The 19,814-nt window shown below is 43.5% G+C and overlaps 1 protein-coding gene across 1 annotated transcript in view; it reads right to left on the bottom strand.

Moving 5' to 3' along the window:
* LOC105698871 overlaps window positions 1–19,366 on the bottom strand; it is a 47,898-nt gene extending 28,532 nt beyond the window's left edge. Inside the window, exons 1-19 of the mRNA XM_023433782.1 lie at window positions 19,174–19,366; window positions 10,369–10,454; window positions 10,025–10,248; window positions 8,989–9,131; window positions 8,756–8,886; window positions 7,579–7,964; window positions 7,180–7,485; window positions 6,828–7,083; window positions 6,513–6,710; window positions 6,221–6,435; window positions 5,933–6,143; window positions 5,368–5,741; window positions 4,244–4,535; window positions 3,938–4,132; window positions 2,838–3,049; window positions 2,318–2,511; window positions 1,730–2,250; window positions 1,252–1,644; window positions 477–1,163 (exon numbers count right to left, since the gene is read on the bottom strand). Of these exons, the coding sequence (XP_023289550.1) occupies window positions 477–1,163; window positions 1,252–1,644; window positions 1,730–2,250; window positions 2,318–2,511; window positions 2,838–3,049; window positions 3,938–4,132; window positions 4,244–4,535; window positions 5,368–5,741; window positions 5,933–6,143; window positions 6,221–6,435; window positions 6,513–6,710; window positions 6,828–7,083; window positions 7,180–7,485; window positions 7,579–7,964; window positions 8,756–8,886; window positions 8,989–9,131; window positions 10,025–10,248; window positions 10,369–10,431 (5,001 nt within the window). The 5' untranslated portion in view covers window positions 10,432–10,454; window positions 19,174–19,366. The remainder of the gene's footprint in view (window positions 1–476; window positions 1,164–1,251; window positions 1,645–1,729; window positions 2,251–2,317; window positions 2,512–2,837; window positions 3,050–3,937; window positions 4,133–4,243; window positions 4,536–5,367; window positions 5,742–5,932; window positions 6,144–6,220; window positions 6,436–6,512; window positions 6,711–6,827; window positions 7,084–7,179; window positions 7,486–7,578; window positions 7,965–8,755; window positions 8,887–8,988; window positions 9,132–10,024; window positions 10,249–10,368; window positions 10,455–19,173) is intronic.
* Between the last annotated feature and the right edge of the window lie 448 nt (window positions 19,367–19,814).

The raw sequence follows: 19,814 nt of genomic DNA, 5'->3' as shown, positions 1-19,814 counted from the left end.
GCAAATGGAAATCGCAAATTGGTCAATCCCCTCGTAATCGATTGCCCGACTCGAGCCAGGAATCGAGACTATCGACGTTTCCATTCCAGGAATCGAGAGCCTATCGACGTTCCCTTTCCAGGAATCGAGAATCTATCGACGTTCCCTTTCCAGGAATTGAGAGCCTATCGACGTTCCCTTTCCAGGAATTGAGAGCCTATCGACGTTCCCTTTCCAGGAATCGAGAGCCTATCGACGTCTCCTTTCCAGGACCCTTCGGTCTGTAAATGGCCACACTCGTTGCGATAAATTGACTCGCCTAAACAATTTCTTATGTCAATTATTAACCTTATAATATAAATAATAAATAAATCAATCTCGCTAAGAGGACTTTCTTTAGCCACGAGTTTTTCGACTCGCATTGGAAGTATATTTTTTCCTCAATTTTCGGATTCCTTTCCAAAAACCCGACACTTCAGGGTCGCTAGGATACATACCTCGCTCTTCAGGTCTACGGGAAAGAAATCGAGGGCGATCAGGGGTTCCGGGTGCAGGACGATCCTCTGACAAAAGCTGCTGATGGTAGACAGGAGACCCTTGTTCCTCATGAACCCTGGCGTTATTAAATACTTATCCAGGTTACAAAAGGTCGCTTCCCCCTTCATCAGCTTCCCCACGAAGTCGCTCAGCCTGTCGGAGTTAATGAAAGTGTCCACGAAAGTGATTACGAGATTAGGCATGTCCTCCACGATGTTGAGTAGTGGCTTTATCCTCGACCCCTCGTAGATGGTCCTCAATTTCTGCCAAACATCGCCGCCAGAAGACAGGTCCACCAGGTGGCTGAGTATCTGAAGAACCCTACTGGCCGGCTTCATGGGGTTCTGCTCGAACAATGACAGCACAACATTGCCTATAACTTCATTGACAGTCTTCGGGGTTGAGCTCCCAGTAGAAGATCTGTTGGCCACGATGATCTCGTTCATCCAGGACTTCGTGGTTCGGCGAATCACGGCCCAGGTCTCGTTGGATAGATTCCTCCAGGTGGTGCCGTTGACGATATTCGACCTGAAGACGAGTCCTGGATGTCTTTGACTCAAGTTCAAGAGGGCTGTCACCAGTCTCGTCACTGAAGAGATCAAGGTCTCGTTGGTCTTCAGGGTCGACGCTCGGTCCAGGATGACGTCCTGCAAGAGAATCACCTCTTCAGCTACCTAAACTCTTAAATTGTACAGAGAGTCCCGAAACTACTCATTGTATTCTTTTTTTACACACAAGGAACTCATCGCTGGTGACGCTCTTCAGCAACTGGTACGGGTCGTAGGAGCAAACTTCGTTCAGGAAGTGGGTGGCGTTGGGCTGGATCCAATATCGTTGTTCGATACGGAATTGGCATAATTCCTTCCTGGTCTCCCTGAAGGTCGCATTGTTAGGATTGGTCGCGTTGACTCGACCAATGGTCGCCATCAAGGTGATGGTCTCTTCAGGGTGGGCTTCAAGGAGCTTCAAAAGCTGCCGGACGTCACTCTCCTCCACCAACTGCCAACTGTTCAATTCGTTATTCCCGACCTTCGCGTTCTCCAAAGCCGTCGCCACGTGGGACAAAATCTCGGCTAGGCCTTCCATTGTCAATCGGTAGTTCCTCAGGTCTGGCTCCGTCTTCAGGTTCTGAAAAAAAAGAAAAAAAATTACGTTAACCCCTGTTTCAAATGATCCTTCATTAATTTACGTCTTCAAGGGTGGGAAATGGTACCTTGAACATCAGGCCGTTGTTCCGCCGCGCTTCCAGGACGTTCTTCAAGGTGTACAAGGTCTTCTCGAAGTACTTCCTGGAGAACGGTTGGACGATCGGTACCTTCTTATTGACAGTCTTCATGGCGAGTTTCACCACGTCGTGGAGGTCTCTCGCGGTGCTGAAGAAGTGGGATCTGTAGCTTGAAGTTGGCTTCCTCCAGGTCGTCATCTCTTGGATGTAGAGGTCGGTGAAGGCGTTGAAGTTCTCCGGGTCGCCGTCGCAGGTGAAGTTCTTCAGGGTCCGGTACTCTTCGGTGGTGATGCCGATCCTGAAGTCGGCGAACCAGGAGAATATGTCCGAGCAGGATATACTCGGCATCCTCCTGTTCGCCAGGGATCGAGACAATCGATTCTCGAACAGAGGATCGGACAAGCCGCTGATGAAAGTCGCCAGGATGTATGCAAGTCGATTATAGGCAATCGAAATCGAACTGCCCTCGGTGAAGCCCAGCAAGGTGAAGAGATTAATCGCCTCGGAGTCTGAAAAATGCCTAATAAATTAGCCATCGCTCTTCAGGGTCGAGAAGTTCCTATTATGCAGTTCTACCTTCCCGAAGAATGTTAGAAACCAGAGCCACGGATTCGTGGGCCACGTGGGAGATGAACTTCCCTAAGACCAAGACATCGTCAAGGTCCTTCGGGGACCTTTTCCGATTGTTCCAAATGGAGCTCGCTGATTTGTTACTCCTGAAGACCTCCACGCTTTTGTCGATCTCCTGATCGATATAGTCCATCACCGTCCTAAAATGGACGTCCACTATTATTCTGCATCATTTTACATTTCCACTGAACACATTAATCAAGAAATTCGAAATAATGGATGACATAACAAAGGCGCTCGAGCTGGAGCCATGTGCCATCCAGTACCCACAACCCTCTGGATTTCCACTTTCTCCCGGAGGTTAGAAACATACATTCTGCAGTACTGTATAAGACTAAAAGTTTTAATATTTTTTTTTTTTTCAATACTAGAAAAGCCACGCATTATGTACATTTTCTTTATCGCTGGTTCCTGGCCATAGGTATATTTATTTTTTTTACTTTAGGTAAACCGCAGTCATCCTCACCAGATCGTGCGATTCGCCTTTGGCGTCCTCTCCCGGATTATCCTGCGAACTTCCGGCAGGAACTTTCTGGTGTAATTCAGCAGATCGGGTACGTCGACCAGGACTATCGTCTGGTTTAACAGGAGATTCATCTTCCCGTCGAAACGTCGCAGTTTCCTGTATCCAGCTGTCCAATTGAAGGAGGAGATCTCCACGGACTCGTCCTGGTGCACCTGGAGTCGAATCGATCGATCGATGATTTTAATAACTCGAGAAGGAAAAACCTACCCCAAGAACAGTGGCGAAGAAATTCAAGATCAAGACCAGGACTAAAAAAACAAGTCTCCTTTCGCTCATCACTTCTCAAGGACCTTAAATTCAATTGAAGCGTCTAAACAAGGCAGAAATATTGAAATACAAGAACCACTCACAATTTTATTAACTTTCGACAGGACGGGTGCACCTGGAGTCGATTCGATCGATCGATGATTCTAATAACTCGAGAAGGAAAAACCTACCCCAAGAACAATGACGAAGAAATTCAAGATCAAGACCAGGACTATAAAAATAAGTCCCCTTTCGCTCATCACTTCTCAAGGACCTTAAATTCAATTGAAGCGTCTAAACAAGGCAGAAATATTGAAATACAAGAACCACCCACAATTTTATTAACTTTCGACAGGACAGGTGCACCTGGAGTCGAATCGATCGATCGATGATTTTAATAACTCGACAAAGAAAAACCTACCCCAAGAACAGTGGCGAAGAAATTCAAGATCAAGACCAGGACTATAAAAACAAGTCCCATTTCGCTCATCACTCCTCAAGGACCTTAAAATCAATTGAAGCGTCTAAACAAGGCATAAATGTTGAAATACAAGAACCACTCACAATTTTATTAACTTTCGACAGGACAGGTGCACCTGGAGTCGAATCGATCGATCGATGATTCTAATAACTCGAGAAGGAAAAACCTACCCCAAGAACAATGACGAAGAAATTCAAGATCAAGACCAGGACTATAAAAACAAGTCCCATTTCGCTCGTCACTCCTCGAGGACCTTAAATTCAATTGAAGCGTCTAAACAAGGCAGAAATATTGAAATACAAGAACCACTCACAATTTTATTAACTTTCGACAGGACAGGATGTTCCTCCCATTCCCTGAGGAGCAGTCCTGGATTGCACAATATCCTTTCGATCTCACGAATCACTTGACGACTGCCATTCCTGAATTCGAGGACACTTCCAAGGCTCTCTGCATGAATGCAAGGCCAATGGGGCTCTCGTTCTTTGTACTTAGAGATGGCGGAAATCTGCACAGTCAATGTAAAGTGAAGATAGTAAGAAAAATTTTAAGCTAAAAAATTTTAGGCTCAATTTAGCTTATTGTTAGTCCCATTCTTAGATTAGGAAATTCATCTTACAAAGTGCACTGGCGTCATTAAGGTCCCTGCATCGACGAGATCCAGAGTGAGTGGGGCCAAATTTCTTAGCAGCACTTCCGTCAAAATGGCGGTCTGAGGTAAATCATAAAGGATGTCCGAAAGATCTGCGGACCCGTTTTTAGACAGAATCCGGTCCACCACGTTTTCGACATCTCGAAAGACGACATCCGCTGCCCACGCTAAGGAATATACGGTTTTCCACTCCGGCTTCAGCTGGATCCCGAATAAAGGACGCTCCATCACATCGAAGAGCTTGCACAGGAGACCTACGCTGCATAAAAGTATGGAGACATCATCTTTGTGAACGCCAATAAAAACTTCACTTTCAATTTTCATTTACCAGACAATTAAAAAAGGCACGATATTAAGGTGAAGTGAAACACTTCGAGGAACTTGATCAACGTCGATAAAGAAGATTTTTCTAAATGCCTACGTTGCCGACGTTCGTTTTTATATTGACAGCTGGGTCGAATTATATTGGGTATTGTACCAAATGGCATACTCCACCTGTCGTTTTCGTACAATAATTATAAAGAAATCGAAGTAAAACTCCAGAAATCCTCTGGATTCGTGCCTTCTGGGGCCCTAATTGACTGCGGAGGGACCCCCTGCGCCATCTGTGATTTCCAGGTCAATTAAATTTTCACTCCGAGACCTCGTATTACCATCGTTTTAGCAAAGAAGCGCATACAACACTTTTTTTGCCTTTATCCCGTTCAAATGCGAGTTTATCGATTACCAGAGTGTTCTAAATTCTCGTAAAATTGTCCTGACCCTTTCGCTTCTCATATCAGAGCCTTCGATAATTGTATATTGATCGAAATATGAGAGCTCGACGCCATTTTGGTTCTGGTCTGGAATGAGTTAAACAATTTTTTTGAAAAATCCAAATTTTCAATGTGTCAGGACAATTCTTGGGTGATCAGGAGTGATGTGTCAAAGTTTCGGACGGTTTGGTCCAATACCCTTAAAAAAAAGTGTGGTATTCGAATCGACTGATTTGACGGATGTTTCACTTCACCTTAAATACTATAATTAAATTCCTATTTCACGTCGTTCAGAGGTAAATCCTGAAGAAGCGACTTGGAACACGTTTAGCGTACCTAATTTCCACGGACTCGCTCAAGGTAACATTCTGCGTCCAAGACTCGACAAAGTCTGACTTCAACATCTTCAAGGCCGTGCTGTTGAATTTTGGGTCCTTCCATTGGACGAGGGAGTCGATGTATCCATAAATGACGACTATCTTCTCATTAAATGCGGTCCAGTTGAAGTCTTTGGCCCCTTTCAGTTCCTCTTCTTCAAGCTTCACCTGGGTGGTGTTCAACTCGAGTTTCCTCAAGGCCAAATTCGCAGATCGACACACCAATCGCTTCAAAAGCCTGGAATCCGATCCTTCAGGGAAGTTCAAGAGATTAGGTGCAGTCGGGGTGCAGTATGCATCCGTGAAGTTGGAGTACTCCAAAATCTTCAAGGTCTGAAAAGAGAAAATTCTTACATAAGCCTCCGTCTGGAACTCGAGCCGCCATCTTGGAAATGGATAATTCTGACAAAATATCCAGTAGAATTAAAAATATGCGCTATTTATAAGGCGAAACACGTATTATTTTAATAAAGCATCTAGTAGAATTAAAACTGTAAATTATTTATAACCGAACTTCGTCACACCTTTGGCCTATCAGTGACCGTCAGGTAGAACGATTCCAACATCTCGAAGAGGTGGAACCTTATATCGTTGATCCAGTTTGTGGGACTTTCGCGAAGGTCCTTCAGGACACTATCAGCCAGCACGTCCATATTCTCTAGGTCAGGTTTGATGGTTATAAACGAGAGACTTCGAGACCCGACCATCTTGGTTATGGTGAGATGAATGCCCAGTCTGAAAATAGAAGGGATGAAAAGGACAACTTTTAGCCAAATCCGGTAAAATATGGAGGCAGTCTTCGGCATCCTCACAAGTCACTCCTGCCCATGGATCGACTGTCCTCGAAAGCCTCGGTCCATTTAAGTGGAGGCTGGAAAATCGGCCAATCAGGATCATCCTTTGGCTCGGTCTTCAAGTAAGAAACAAACTCCCGGATGGTCTTCAAGGCAGAAGTTACATTCGCTCTCTCGATCGGCACCGGTTGACGAAAAGCCATGCTGATCAAGGTCGACAACGTGCTCTCAACCTGAAGAAAAATCGTATCATAAATCATCTTATACTAAAAACTGAAAAAAGCCAGAGCGAAGTATGACAAAAATTTACGATTTTCCGGAAATTGTTGAATTCAAAGCTGTCGTAAATCTCGCCGACGAAGAGCTTCCCCTCGTCGCTGCAGAAGAGGTCCTTGACGACGACCTCCTGTCCTCGAAGTCCCGTGAAATTTCTAAAAACCTCATCCAAAGTCTCCTTCTTGCAGAATAATTTCCCAGGCCCCGACTTTCTGGAGCTCATCAAGAACCTCTGAAAAGCATTAATCAGACCTCGTAAGACCCGATCACCTGAGTCACCATTTTTTTACAGCCAGTCTCGGTTGCCAAGACACGTTTTAATCAGCGGCGGAAAAAAAGGACACCTCACCTCGACAAAGTCCAGCCGAGAGAAGGATCGCACGGCTACTCGGAAGACTTCAGGATCAAGGTCCCTGAAGATCCTCTTGACGAGGTCCTCGTGATCCTGAAGAATTCTGTAGATCCTGTGAGACGACTCCGAGTGCAGCATCGCGATGTGGTGGGTCGCCAGGACGACGTTTTGCATCATGGCGATTAAATGCGTCCCGGTGCTCATGATGTTCTGAGAAAAAAAGTCCCAGAGGGCGTCGAGGACGTCGGGGGATCTTGAGATAAAATCCAAGAAAAAGAGCGAATAAGCTTTTACAAAAATGTCCAATCTCCGGATTTTCTAAATCTAAGGAGTGAAGGGAAATAAATACATCTGTATGTCGTCCTCGTGCCTCGTGAGGATCTTCCCGGTGAGCTTGACGCCATTTTGGAGAACCATGTACGCGGCGTCCAGGATCTTGGCGACCTCGTTGATCCTTTTCGGATCCCACGAGAAGGGATTGAAATCATCACCATGAAGATCGGAGTGCTCGGGGTCTGAAGATCTATTGTTATTGCTGAGGATGGCCTTCAACATCTCCAACAAGGTGTTCATCCTGAGGAATCCCTCCCGAGCGATGGGCCAATCGGTCTCGTTCGCGAAAATGGGGTCCAGCACTGACAAAGATTTGTTGATGCTGAAGAGATATATATAAAAATCCTGATTATACAGTGGAAGAGAAAGATAACGTGCAGTGCCCGAAGAGGAGGAAAAAGAGTCCCGAACTCACAAGAGAAGGTCGATCTGCTTGAAGGTGACGTTCCTGAAGAGAGGAATAACCCTGGGCACCCACTCGTGGAGTCTGAGATAGCTCGGCACGTATTTCTGAACGACCTCCATGCCCAAAATGGCGTCGGCAGCCTTGCTGAGGTCCTGGAAGAGGTCGTAATCCCGAAACTTGGCCATCACCCGGTTCACCATTTTCAGGAGGCCGACGAAATCCAGCTGCTTCGAGGCGTGTTCAAGGATCCCAGGAAGCATTTTCGGGTCGACATTGCAGAGAGCGTTGGACACCTTGAAGAGGTCCTCCTCCCTCTCCAGGATCAGGTACCTCTTCAGCATCTCCGGGGAGCAAACGGTCTCCTCTACGTTGACGGAGCCCACCGACTCGATCAGCTGAAAGATCAATCGTTATTCTGATCAATTGTTATTCTGATTTTTGCAACTTGATGCGAAACTGTCGAGTTCCCTTATTTCGAATACCACTGTTGCAAATATTAAGGTGAAGTGAAACACGTCGAGGAACTTGATCAACGTCGATAAAGAAGATTCTTCTAAATGCCTACGTTGCCGACGTTGGTTTTTATATTGACAGCTGGGTCGAATTATATTGTGTATTGTACCAAATGGCATATTCCACCTGTCGTTTTCGTAGAATAATTATAAAGAAATCGAAGTAAAACTCCAGAAATCCTCTGGATTCGTGCCTTCTGGGGCCCTAATTGACTGCGGAGGGACCCCCTGCGCCATCTGTGATTTCCAGGTCAATTAAATTTTCACTCCGAGACCTCGTATTACCATCGTTTTAGCAAAGAAGCGCATACAACACTTTTTTTGCCTTCATCCCGTTCAAATGCGAGTTTATCGATTACCAGAGTGTTCTAAATTCTCGTAAAATTGTCCTGACCCTTTCGATTCTCATATCAGAGCCTTCGATAATTGTATATCGATCGAAATATGAGAGCTCGACGCCATTTTGGTTCTGCTCTGGAATGAGTTAAAAAATTGTTTTGAAAAATCCAAATTTTCAATGTGTCAGGACAATTCTTAGATGATCAGGAGGGATGTGTCAAAGTTTCGGACAGTTTGGTCTAATGCCCTTAAAAAAAAGTGTTGTATTCGAATCGACTGATTTGAAGGATGTTTCACTTCACCTTAATCCTGGGTAATCCTAAGATACTACTCACGCTGGACAGTTTCACCGAGGCGTCGAAGACGCCGTCGATTAAATCGTCCTTCAGACCCGGCACCCGCGACCGCAGGAACTCCTTGACATCCTTACGGTTCTTGAAGATATCCCCGACTCGAAGGCCCCTTTCTAGACGAATGAAACCAGCGTCAGGATAATAACGAGCATTAGGAGAGACGCAAGACCCGCCGTTTAGGAAGGATGCTCCTCAAGGAGTCTGAAATGTCTCACCGAAGATCTTCTTTATGTCCGGCCTCGTCAGGATCTCCGCCATGGATTTGATGAGTCGGATGCCCTTTGGTAGCGTCTCCACGGCGTCTAGTCTGGTGTCGTTCTCCAGGATTGTCTGCATCCTCATCATCAGGGGTCCTAATCTGCAAGGATAACGACGAGATTTATGATCATGAGACGGAACTTGAAAACTGAAAAGATGGAACTAAAAACATATATGGTCACGAGATAAAATTAGGAAAATAGTAATCATGAAATTCAGCTGAAAAATTCCAGTTCCGAGAGAGTACTTAACGAATTGAAACTGTAAGGTCGAACTAAAAAAAAATGTAATCACGGGATACGACAAAAATCCTAATCTTGAGATATAGTTACAAAAATTCTGATCGCGATGAAATTGAAAGAGAGAAAAATTGAAACCGTGAACTAGGACTAGAAAATTCATTTAATTGGAATATAATTGAAAAACAGAAATCATGAGATAGAGGTAAAAAATCTTCCAATAAGGAGTTAGAATCAAAGAAATCGTAACCAACTGGAGAAGAGCTAGAGGAAAGGAATCACGGATAAGAAGTAAAGGAAATCCTGAGGTCTGCATCCTCATCATCAGGGGTCCTAATCTGCAAGAATAAGGACGAGGTTTATGATCATGTTGTGTTTATGATCATCATGTACTTAACGAATTGAAACTGTAAGGTCGAACTAAAAAAAAAATGTAATCACGGAATACAACGACAAAAATCCTAATCTTGAGATACAGCTACAAAAGTTCTGATGACGATGAAATTGAAAGAGAAAAAAAAATTGAAACCGTGAACTAGGACTAGAAAATTCATTTAATTGGGATATAATTGAAAAACAGAAATCACGAGATGGAGGTAAAAAATCTTCTAACAAGGAGTTAGAATCAAAGAAATCGTAACCAACTGGAGAAGAGCTAGAGGAAAGGAATCACGGATAAGAAGTAAAGGGAATCCTGAGGTCTGCGGATCTACTCCGAGATTTGAGGTTAGGTAGTTCAAAGATGGCCGCTCACGTGGAGGTCCCGAAGGATGGCACGTCCTCGTACTCCGACAACGGCTCGCAGGGGTTGCCGACCGTGCAGACGAAGTTCTGGACGAAGGGGAGCAATCCATCGTGAGGCATTCGTCTCGACGGGAACTGGCATGTCGGATAGTAATCCGGATCAACGTTCTCCCTCACAGTTAAGAGGATCAGGAAGATGGCGACCGGCCACAGGAACACCAGTCCGAGGATGCCCTGAGAAAAAAAAATCCATGGGTCATCGGGGCCGAAACATGGACTTATCCGATCGTCTCGACAAGACCCTTACAAGATCGATACCCAGATCAATGAGCCAAAGATAATTTTAAAACCTACCGGTTGCCTTTTTCGCACGACATAATTCTTCCAGAGGAGGAGGCCCAGCTGACCGCTCTTCATCTTCCCCAGAGACTCCTAGGCGGCTGAAAATGAGGAATCATTAAGGCGAATTGAAACACATCGAGGAACTTGATCGACGTCGGTAAAGAAGATTTTTCTAAATGCCTAAGTTGCCGACGTTGGTTTTTATATTGACAGCTGGGTCGAATTATATTGTGTATTGTACCAAATGGCATATTCCACCTGTCGTTTTCCTACAATAATTATAAAGAAATCGAAGTAAAACTCCAGAAATCCTCTGGATTCGTGCCTTCTGGGGCCCTAATTGACTGCGGAGGGACCCCCTGCGCCATCTGTGATTTCCAGGTCAATTAAATTTTCACTCCGAGACCTCGTATTACCATCGTTTTAGCATAGAAGCGCATACAACACTTTTTTTGCCTTTATCCCGTTCAAATGCGAGTTTATCGATTACCAGAGTGTTCTAAATTGTCGTAAAATTGTCCTGACCCTTTCGATTCTCATATCAGAGCCTTCGATAATTATATATTGATCGAAATATGAGAGCTCGACGCGATTTTGGTTCTGGTCTGGAATGAGTTAAAAAATTTGTTTGAAAAATCCAAATTTTCAATGTGTCAGGACAATTCTTAGATGATCAGGAGTGATGTGTCAAAGTTTCGGACAGTTTGGTCTAACACCCATAAAAAAAAGTGTTGTATTCAAATCGACTGATTTGAAGGGGGTTTCACATCACCTTAAGGGGTCAATTTCGATTAATTCCACAGAAAGAACAGCCGGAGATCTCTCTGGAATTTTTAATTTATTTATTCGCGGGTGTTTATACTTCTGACATGTGCCCATAATTATGAAATTGGTCTAAGTCAAAATTAAAAAAAAAAATGAGTTTATCAGTTATTTCACGCCATATTATTTCAAACGAAATTAATTCAATGTAATTTCGAAACAAAAAATATATGACTTAGACCACTTTCATAATTATGGGCACACATCAGCACATCAGCTGATCAGCTGATCAGCTGGGGGAAACTTTCGCAAACTTCGCGGGGACCCTGAAGAGCAGGACAAATCTCACGGTCCGAGTGTCCACTTTAGCCCGAGGTAAGCATGGATGCGATGACGGTCATTCGATAGGATCGAATGACTAGTTAGAGCCCACAACTCGCGTCTAAAAGCTCCGATCTGCGATTGCGCCACTCGGCTAATGTCTCCATTGCCTGTCGCAAGAGACACTCCACCTTGCATAACGCAATTTCATGGGAAAGTCATTATTAATGACCATTACCGCGCCCAGAACTTCTGTCAATACTTGACTCCCTCGATTCTTCGCGTATTCCCACAAATCTGATTTTTCAGAATTTTTTTTCTATTTACAAAAAGTACACACTTCAAGCACATAACCCATTTTGGTTTTGCATATGGCTTCTAAAAGAAACGAAATTATTCCTCCGAAAGATTCGATGTCTTAAATCATGGAATTATTAACCCATGGGACTATACATGCATTACAATTGTACCAAATATCCATATGCTCCAAATATATATATATATAACACTGACCATTATCTGTTTTATTTATGTGAGATCGCCAAACGTTATCCATGACTTTATTCCATGTATATTCTGTATACATGTGAATTTATTCTGGCATATGTTAAAATATTTCCATGGCACGTGTTACATATTTCCATGTGGACCGTTTAGAGGTTTACCTTCATTAATATTAATGGTAATTTATTTTAATCACTTCTTCGGGTCTTAGAGTGGCCTCGCCGAGTCACGCAAAGAGGGGAGCTAATGATGGAGATAAACCAACTGCGGGGTTCCACGTCCGGAAATGTGTCGGAAAATTTGCATCCCCGTAATCCTGAACAAACTGCCCCTTTTCTCGGGGTAAATACGTTCGCCGAAAGTCTCCCTCGGGAATCGTCATATTCCGAGTGGAGATATTCCGGGTTACGACTAGAAACGGGTCCTTGGCGATAATTCGAAAAATCCTGACCGCGGAATACGGCCGCAAACGATCCGCGCGACCGCGAACAGCCCTGTTCTCTCCGAATTGCAAGAAAAACTTATGTAACTGAAAAAGCCAGGAAAACCGGAGGAAATTATTCATTTGCAACGCGTACACGGAGTGTTTGATCTTCGAGGCGTGAGTAGCGAGGCAAAATGGCCGATTTTTAAGTGATACAAAGAACGCCACATTTTTACTACTAAGTACGTGATTAAAACCGCAGGATTCATTCTGACATCAGCACGTGTTCAGAAAACAGGATAAATTGTTCTTTTAAAGGAATACATACATATTGGTGACTGAAAATGTCAAAATATGAAAAATCTATCGAAAGGCGCGTTAATTCAAAATGGCGGCAGTGCGCCGCATCAATTATATATTTACTATCGAATACTTGATTTAAACGACAGAATTAATTCGAAACGTGTTGGAAAAAATCGGTAATCGGTTCTTTCATGTGACTGAAAATCTCAAAAAATGAAAAATCTATCGGAAGACGCGTTAATTCAAAATGGCGGCAGTGCGTCGCATTGACTATATTTTTACTACCGAATACTTGATTTAAACATCAGAATTCATTCGAAACGTGTTGGAAAAAATCGCTAAGCTGTTCTTTCAGGTGACTGAAAATGTGAAGAAATGAAAATTCTATCGAAAGACGCGTTAATTCAAAATGGCGGCAGTGCGTCGCATCGACTATATTTTTACTATCGAATACTTGATTTAAACATCAGAATTCATTGGAAACGTGTTGGAAAAAATCGCTAAGTTATTCTTTTATATGACTGAAAATGTGAAGAAATAACATTTCTATCGAAAGGCGCGTTAATTCAAAATGGCGGCGTCCGCGTCGAAACAATCAGCGCAAGTCGGGTCACTTAGCGGGATAAAATAGGAATTTGAGTCCGTGAGATGTGGAATTCGATTTGGGGGAGATCGACAAGCCTCGAATTCGATTTGCGAGACGCAGAGAGTCCGGTCCATCTCCGGTGAAAACCTACGCAACCGTGGAGGGCCCTTTCGAGGTTTAATCGCGCATGGAGGGCGGCCTTGGCTCTTCTGCAGCAGCTGCAGCAGGTGCAGCATCCACAAGTGGGCAGCCTTTGAAGGAACGCACTGGCAGTGAAACCGACAGCTTCCGGGCAACCGGGCGGCGAAAACTCCCCGCGAAATTGTTCCCGAAATGCCCCGGGCGGAAAGTGCGATTCGCCGGAGGTGGAGGTCCTAGATATCCTGCGAACAGGAGAGGAACCTGCAGGATACCTCCTCGACCCGGGACTGGTCTTTTGCCTTTTCCTACGGGCACGTCGACCCTGAAATCCACCGAGGCGTTCCCAGAAGGACGAATCGCTCGCGGGCCAATTATTCCTCGACTTGAGCTCCTTCAAAGCAACTCCTTTCAGGACTTCGCAAGGAACGCGCAATTCACCGATAGCGCAAACAAAATTCCCGCCGAATAGTAATACCTGCGACAATTATTAATAAATAATTATTACAACGACCGCGCAAGGGATATGCTACGTCCTAACGCATGAAAGATCCTCAGAAAACTGCTCGAAATAATGATTAATTATAGAAATTGTAATACTTGCGATAATTATTAATAAATAATTATTACAACCCGAGGAAAATGCGGCCTCGTAATTCATGAGAAATCCTTAGGAAACTAAGATACTCGAAAATAATTATTAATCAGAATTACCGCGCAAAAAATGCGAAGAGGGATTAAGGTGAAGTGAACCCCCTTCAAATCAATCGATTCGAATACAACACTTTTTTTTAAGGGTGTTAGACCAAACTGTCCGAAACTTTGACACATCACTCCTGATCATCCAAGAATTGTCCTGACACTTTGAAAATTTGGATTTTTTAAAAAAATTTTTTAACTCATTCCAGACCAGAACCAAAATGGCGTCGAGCTCTCATATTTCGATCAATATACAATTATCGAAGGCTCTGATATGAGAATCGAAAGGGTCAGGACAATTTTACGAGAATTTAGAACACTCTGGTACTCGATAAACTCGCATTTGAACGGGATAAAGGCAAAAAAAGTGTTGTATGCGCTTCTTTGCTAAAACGATGGTAATACGAGGTCTCGGAGTGAAAATTTAATTGACCTGGAAATCACAGATGGCGCAGGGGGTCCCTCCGCAGTCAATTAGGGCCCCAGAAGGCCCGAATCCAGAGGATTTCTGGAGTTTCACTTCGATTTCTTTATAATTATTGTACGAAAACGACAGGTGGAGTATGCCATTTGGTACAATACACAATACAATTCGACCCAGCTGTCAATATAAAAACCAACGTCGGCAACGTAGGCATTTAGAAAAATCTTCTTTATCGACGTCGATCAAGTTCCTCGACGTGTTTCACTTCACCTTAATTTTCCGACGTCGCATTGCACAACCATAATGCACTAAATAATTCCTCATAAGAGCGATACCATCATCGGTCGTGCTTTCGAGCTTGAAGCGAGGAATAAATATTTCAAGAACGTGATATATCTTCAGAGACCAAGGAAATCCTTATCACTCCACGTATTACGAACCCGATCCTTGTTATCACCCTCCCGGGAATGGCTTGAAGGCGAACCAAAGAGCGTGGTATCGTCTTCGGCAATTAATCCGATAAACAATTAATACATTGAGAACGAGATGTCGTATGATCTCGGTTACATAATTCCTACGACACAAGGTGTAATTTTTGGCTAACAATTACCCTGCTCAGAATCGCCAGTAAGTCGGTGAGCGTAACGATGACTTACTGTAATTACATCAAGTCTGTTATTACGGTAAGTATCCGTGTCCCTGCACCGAGGAAGTACATTATAAAGCCATTAGACGAGTTCTTTTACATCCCGCGTGATTAAAAAATCCTGAATCACGCCTTTCGAATTTAGAGAGGAATTAGGGACCAGCCGAGTGGGAATTCATGGGAATTCATGGGAATTTATGGGAATTTATGGGAATTTATGGGAATTCATGGGAATTTATGGGAATTCTCGATGCCGGTCATCTAAATCGCCGGCAAAACGGGTCGATGACCACAAAAAGGTGCTAATTGCATTGTCCATCATCGACTATGGAGGAACGATTTATTCCAACACGCAAAACGCTTAGCAAAGTCCTCCTCGAAGTTAACAGCCAAAGAAAGAGAAGTAAAAAAAGAAAAGAAAAAGCAAAAAGCAAACGGCCGTCCCTGACATGTTAATCAATGGAATTGCGAGGTGCGTTAAGGTGAAGTGAAACACGTCGAGGAACTTGATCAACGTCGATAAAGAAGATTTTTTTAAATGCCTACGTTGCCGACTTTCGTTTTTATATTGACTGCTGGGTCGAATTATATTATATATTGTCCCAAATGGCATATTACACCTGTCGTTTTCGTACAATAATTATAAAGAAATCGAAGTAAAACTCCAGAAATCCTCTGGATTCGTGCCTTCTGGGGCCCTATTTGACTGCGGAGGGACCCCCTGCGCCATCTGTGATTTCCAGGTCAATTAAATTTTCACTCCGAGACCTCGTATTACCATCGTTTTAGCAAACAAGCGCATACAACACTTTTTCTGCCTTTATCCCGTTCAAATGCGAGTTTATCGACAACCAGAGTGTTCTAAATTCTCGTAAAACTGTCCTGACCCTTTCGATTCTCATATCAGAGCCTTCGATAATTGTATATCGATCGAAATATGAGAGCTCGACGCCATTTTGGTTCTGGTCTGGAATGAGTTAAAAAATTTGTTTGAAAAATCCAAATTTTCAATGTGTCAGGACAATTCTTAGATGATCAGGAGTGATGTGTCAAAGTTTGGACAGTTTGGTCTAACACCCTTAAAAAAAGTGTTGTATTCGAATCGACTGATTTGAAGGATGTTTCACTTCACCTTAACGATCCTCTGATAAGACGCAAAAGTTCCACGAGACCCATGTAACACTAACAAAATTAACGAAATTATATGTTAACAATAGTAGTAAAGATCGCGTCGCGTGTTACGTGATCTTGAAAAATCGTGTTACATGATAAATAATTAATAATAACCAATTCAGGATCTTGCGTTAGAAGACGAGGACTCTGGCGAAAGATAAGATTCACTGCGGCGTGTATAAAAAAAAAAATAATTGTTTATTGATATTTGTTAATAGCGCGTCAACGAGTGGAGGCGCCGCGTCGGGCGTGACGATAAGAAAAATCGAACCTCGATGATAAAATCGCGTGTCGAAAGGAGGAAGTGCGAGGGTCAAGGGCAACAGTCGAAACCACTGCGTGTATTTATAGGTACGAAGTACAAAACATCCACTATACATGGACTATACATGCATACGCAAAACGCGCACTATACATACGCCTTCCTTCCCTCGACACGATTCAAACCGAGGAAGAAGACGCGCGGAAAATGGAATTTATTGTTTCAGCGGTAAAAAAAGAAATAACAAAGCCATTCACAGGGGGGGAGGAGCACAGAACTCTGTGTAAACACATAAGAAAACTCGTATCAATAAAAGCCCTTCGCGGCGTCTCGAGAGTTCTTTGAAGTCCCACCTAACCTCACTTTTCGCTCACGTTACTACTCTTTCCTTAAAAAAAAAAGAATCCCCTCGCAATCTCGCATTTCCTCCACTACTCCTCCATCCGTTTGGTTTATCTTCGTTAGAAGACTCGCTTCCTGTCCCAAGTACAGATTTTGATACGAGAAGATAAGCAGGATGCCGCAATCAACAGGGAGAGGAAATAAAGTTAGGTTAAACGAGAGCAAATGCAACCTCGCGGGAAAGTGCGAGTACGTAAAAAGGAATATTTAACTATCCTCCTTCCTGCCCGCTCCCTCTTTTACGGCTATTATGCGCCGTGGTGAAGATTAACCGCCGCCATCTTGGATTACCGGCATGAAGCGTCCTTTCATCGCTGGCCCCGGAGATGCTACCTGATTTAATCGTCGGAAATGAGTTACGACTGTAATTGGATCCGGTGGAAACACTGCTCACGGTTTAAGGTCGATTATGCGCTAATTAATCTCGGTGGAAAGTGAAAAATGTCCGGTCGTAAATCGGCCGTGCAATAACCTTGTTTTCTGCCGTTAGATGCCCGGCGACTTCATATAAGTCGATCTCCACCGTGTAAACGGATTTAATTTCACTTTCGTGGTGCAATGTCCATTAGTATGAACCATGGTGGTAATTATAAATATATATCTTATTTCTACCGTGGTCTGGTATGGTTGTACGGCAGTAATTGTATGGTGGTAATTCTGCATAACTTATTTCTGCCGTTTGATGCCTGGCGACTTCATATAAGTCGATCTCCACCGTGTAAACGGATTTAATTTCACTTTCGTGGTGCAATGTCCATTAGCATGAACCGTCGTGGTAATTGTATGGTAAATTATTCCAGTGTACAGAGTCTTGATTCGTTATACAGGGGCAGTTTAGTAACAGGTACGAAATTTACCGCCATTCCTGAAAAAAATTTATACAGAGACCGTTTCTATGCTGATTTCACAATTTTACGGTTTCACTGGTACGGTAATTCATGTCGAAATCGTCCCGCAGCTTTTTCCTGTACTTTTATTAACATTTTTTATGGCTTGCAGCTGCAATCCATATCGGGACAGCCCGCAGTACGTCCACAATATGAATCGAATAAAAATTAACCGAAATGACTCCGTTTACATCGATAGGAAATCATTTACAAGTCATGCGCCGACTTCGATATACTGATCATCCTTCAGATTCTAAAAACCATCCGCAAGGTGATTTTTTTCACCTACTTCTTGGATGATAACCTTCTACTTCTAATCGATTCGCGTTCCGAGTACGATAAGTTCCTATCAATAGTTACGTATTAATAAATCTCGTAAGCCTCCGGATTAAACCGGAGTTTTCAAGTTCGAGGTCGCCTTCATAACCTCAAAAGGTGGAGGCTGTTGAACCTAAGGTCAGCCGCAAGGTCAAGCGAGTGAAAGTGACCTTGAACTCGTGAAAACGAACGCTGCGCAAAATTCACTATAGTTCTACTCACCTAATTCATTGCGCGATGGTTTTATTAAATATATCGAATACCAGGGAAAAAAGGGGTCCAAGTAGGACCCGAAGTTTGAGGTTATGTTAAAAATTCTCACTTCCGAGGAAAGTGCGTTTACCGTCACATACGGAGCGACGCGTGTCTCTTCCGACGCGATAACTCAATTAGGATTCGACAGAGAAATTTCGTAATTAACATAGTTATTATAGTTTGCAGCGGAGAACCACATTAAATATCGAACTAGGTTTGAGAGAGACGAAGCGTCCCGGAATATAACTTTCCTATCCACTTTGTCAGACAACAAAAGCCNACAATTGTATATTGATCGAAATATGAGAGCTCGACGCCATTTTGGTTCTGGTCTGGAATGAGTTAAAAAATTTGTTTGAAAAATCCAAATTTTCAATGTGTCAGGACAATTCTTAGATGATCAGGAGTGATGTGTAAAAGTTTCGGACAGTTTGGTCTAATGCTCTTAAAAAAAAGTGTTGTATTCGAATCGACTGATTTGAAGGGTGTTTCACTTCACCTTAAAGGAATTCTTTTTTTTTTCTTGGGAAAGAAATCTCCCAGAGATCCTCGACGGGGTAAAAGAAAATTCAATGGACAAAGAAACTTTCTTCGTCCCTACTTCTCTTGAATTTCTGTATTAACCTCAGCACTAAAACTCCACTAAAAAATTCACTGCGGGCACAGAAGCACTTGTTTAATAAATTCCTCGAACTCGAAGACACTCCTCTCACCTCTATGGAGAAATCGTCATGGAGCTCGAAGGTTCAGGGAAATTCCTGAGAATTTCCTGAGAAAATTGGAGACGATCGGAGGATTTATTAGAGACTCCTCTGCACTTTCGACACTATCGACCTCTCTGAGAGGTCGATTTCGGAGCGATTGTTGTGCTAATGCGGCGGTCGGCGTGGAACTGTTACCGCCACGGGACCGCTCGACCACGTGCACTTCGCAATGGCTCGGCCACCCACTCGTAAATATGTATTTATGCGACGTATAGACGGCGACGCGTGCATAAGGCCACTTCAGAAGGGGATACCGGCTCCAGAGGTCCAAGAGAACTGATCTATCCGTCGAACGAAGATCCCCTCTTGGTCACGATCAACCTGGACCGCTGGACCCGTGACGATTGTTGGACTAACCTTGGTCATGACTGTTCTGGCGAAAACGAGTTTGCACCTTTCCACGCGGCTTTAATACGAATTATTGAAGGAGGTTGGGTCAAGGCAAACTTGAACCATTTTATCCGTAGTCATTGTTGGCCTAACTTTGATCATGACTGATTGCAGGAAAGCGAGTTTGGTCAAGGCACACTTGGACCATTTTACCCGTAGCCATTTTTGGTCAAACCTTGGTTCTGGCGATTTAGTAAAAT

This window comes from Orussus abietinus, unplaced genomic scaffold (assembly GCF_000612105.2).
Source record: "Orussus abietinus isolate OABI.00-Male unplaced genomic scaffold, Oabi_2.0 scaffold29, whole genome shotgun sequence".
NCBI lineage: Eukaryota > Metazoa > Arthropoda > Insecta > Hymenoptera > Orussidae > Orussus > Orussus abietinus.
This window is presented reverse-complemented; position numbering and strand designations above follow the sequence as displayed.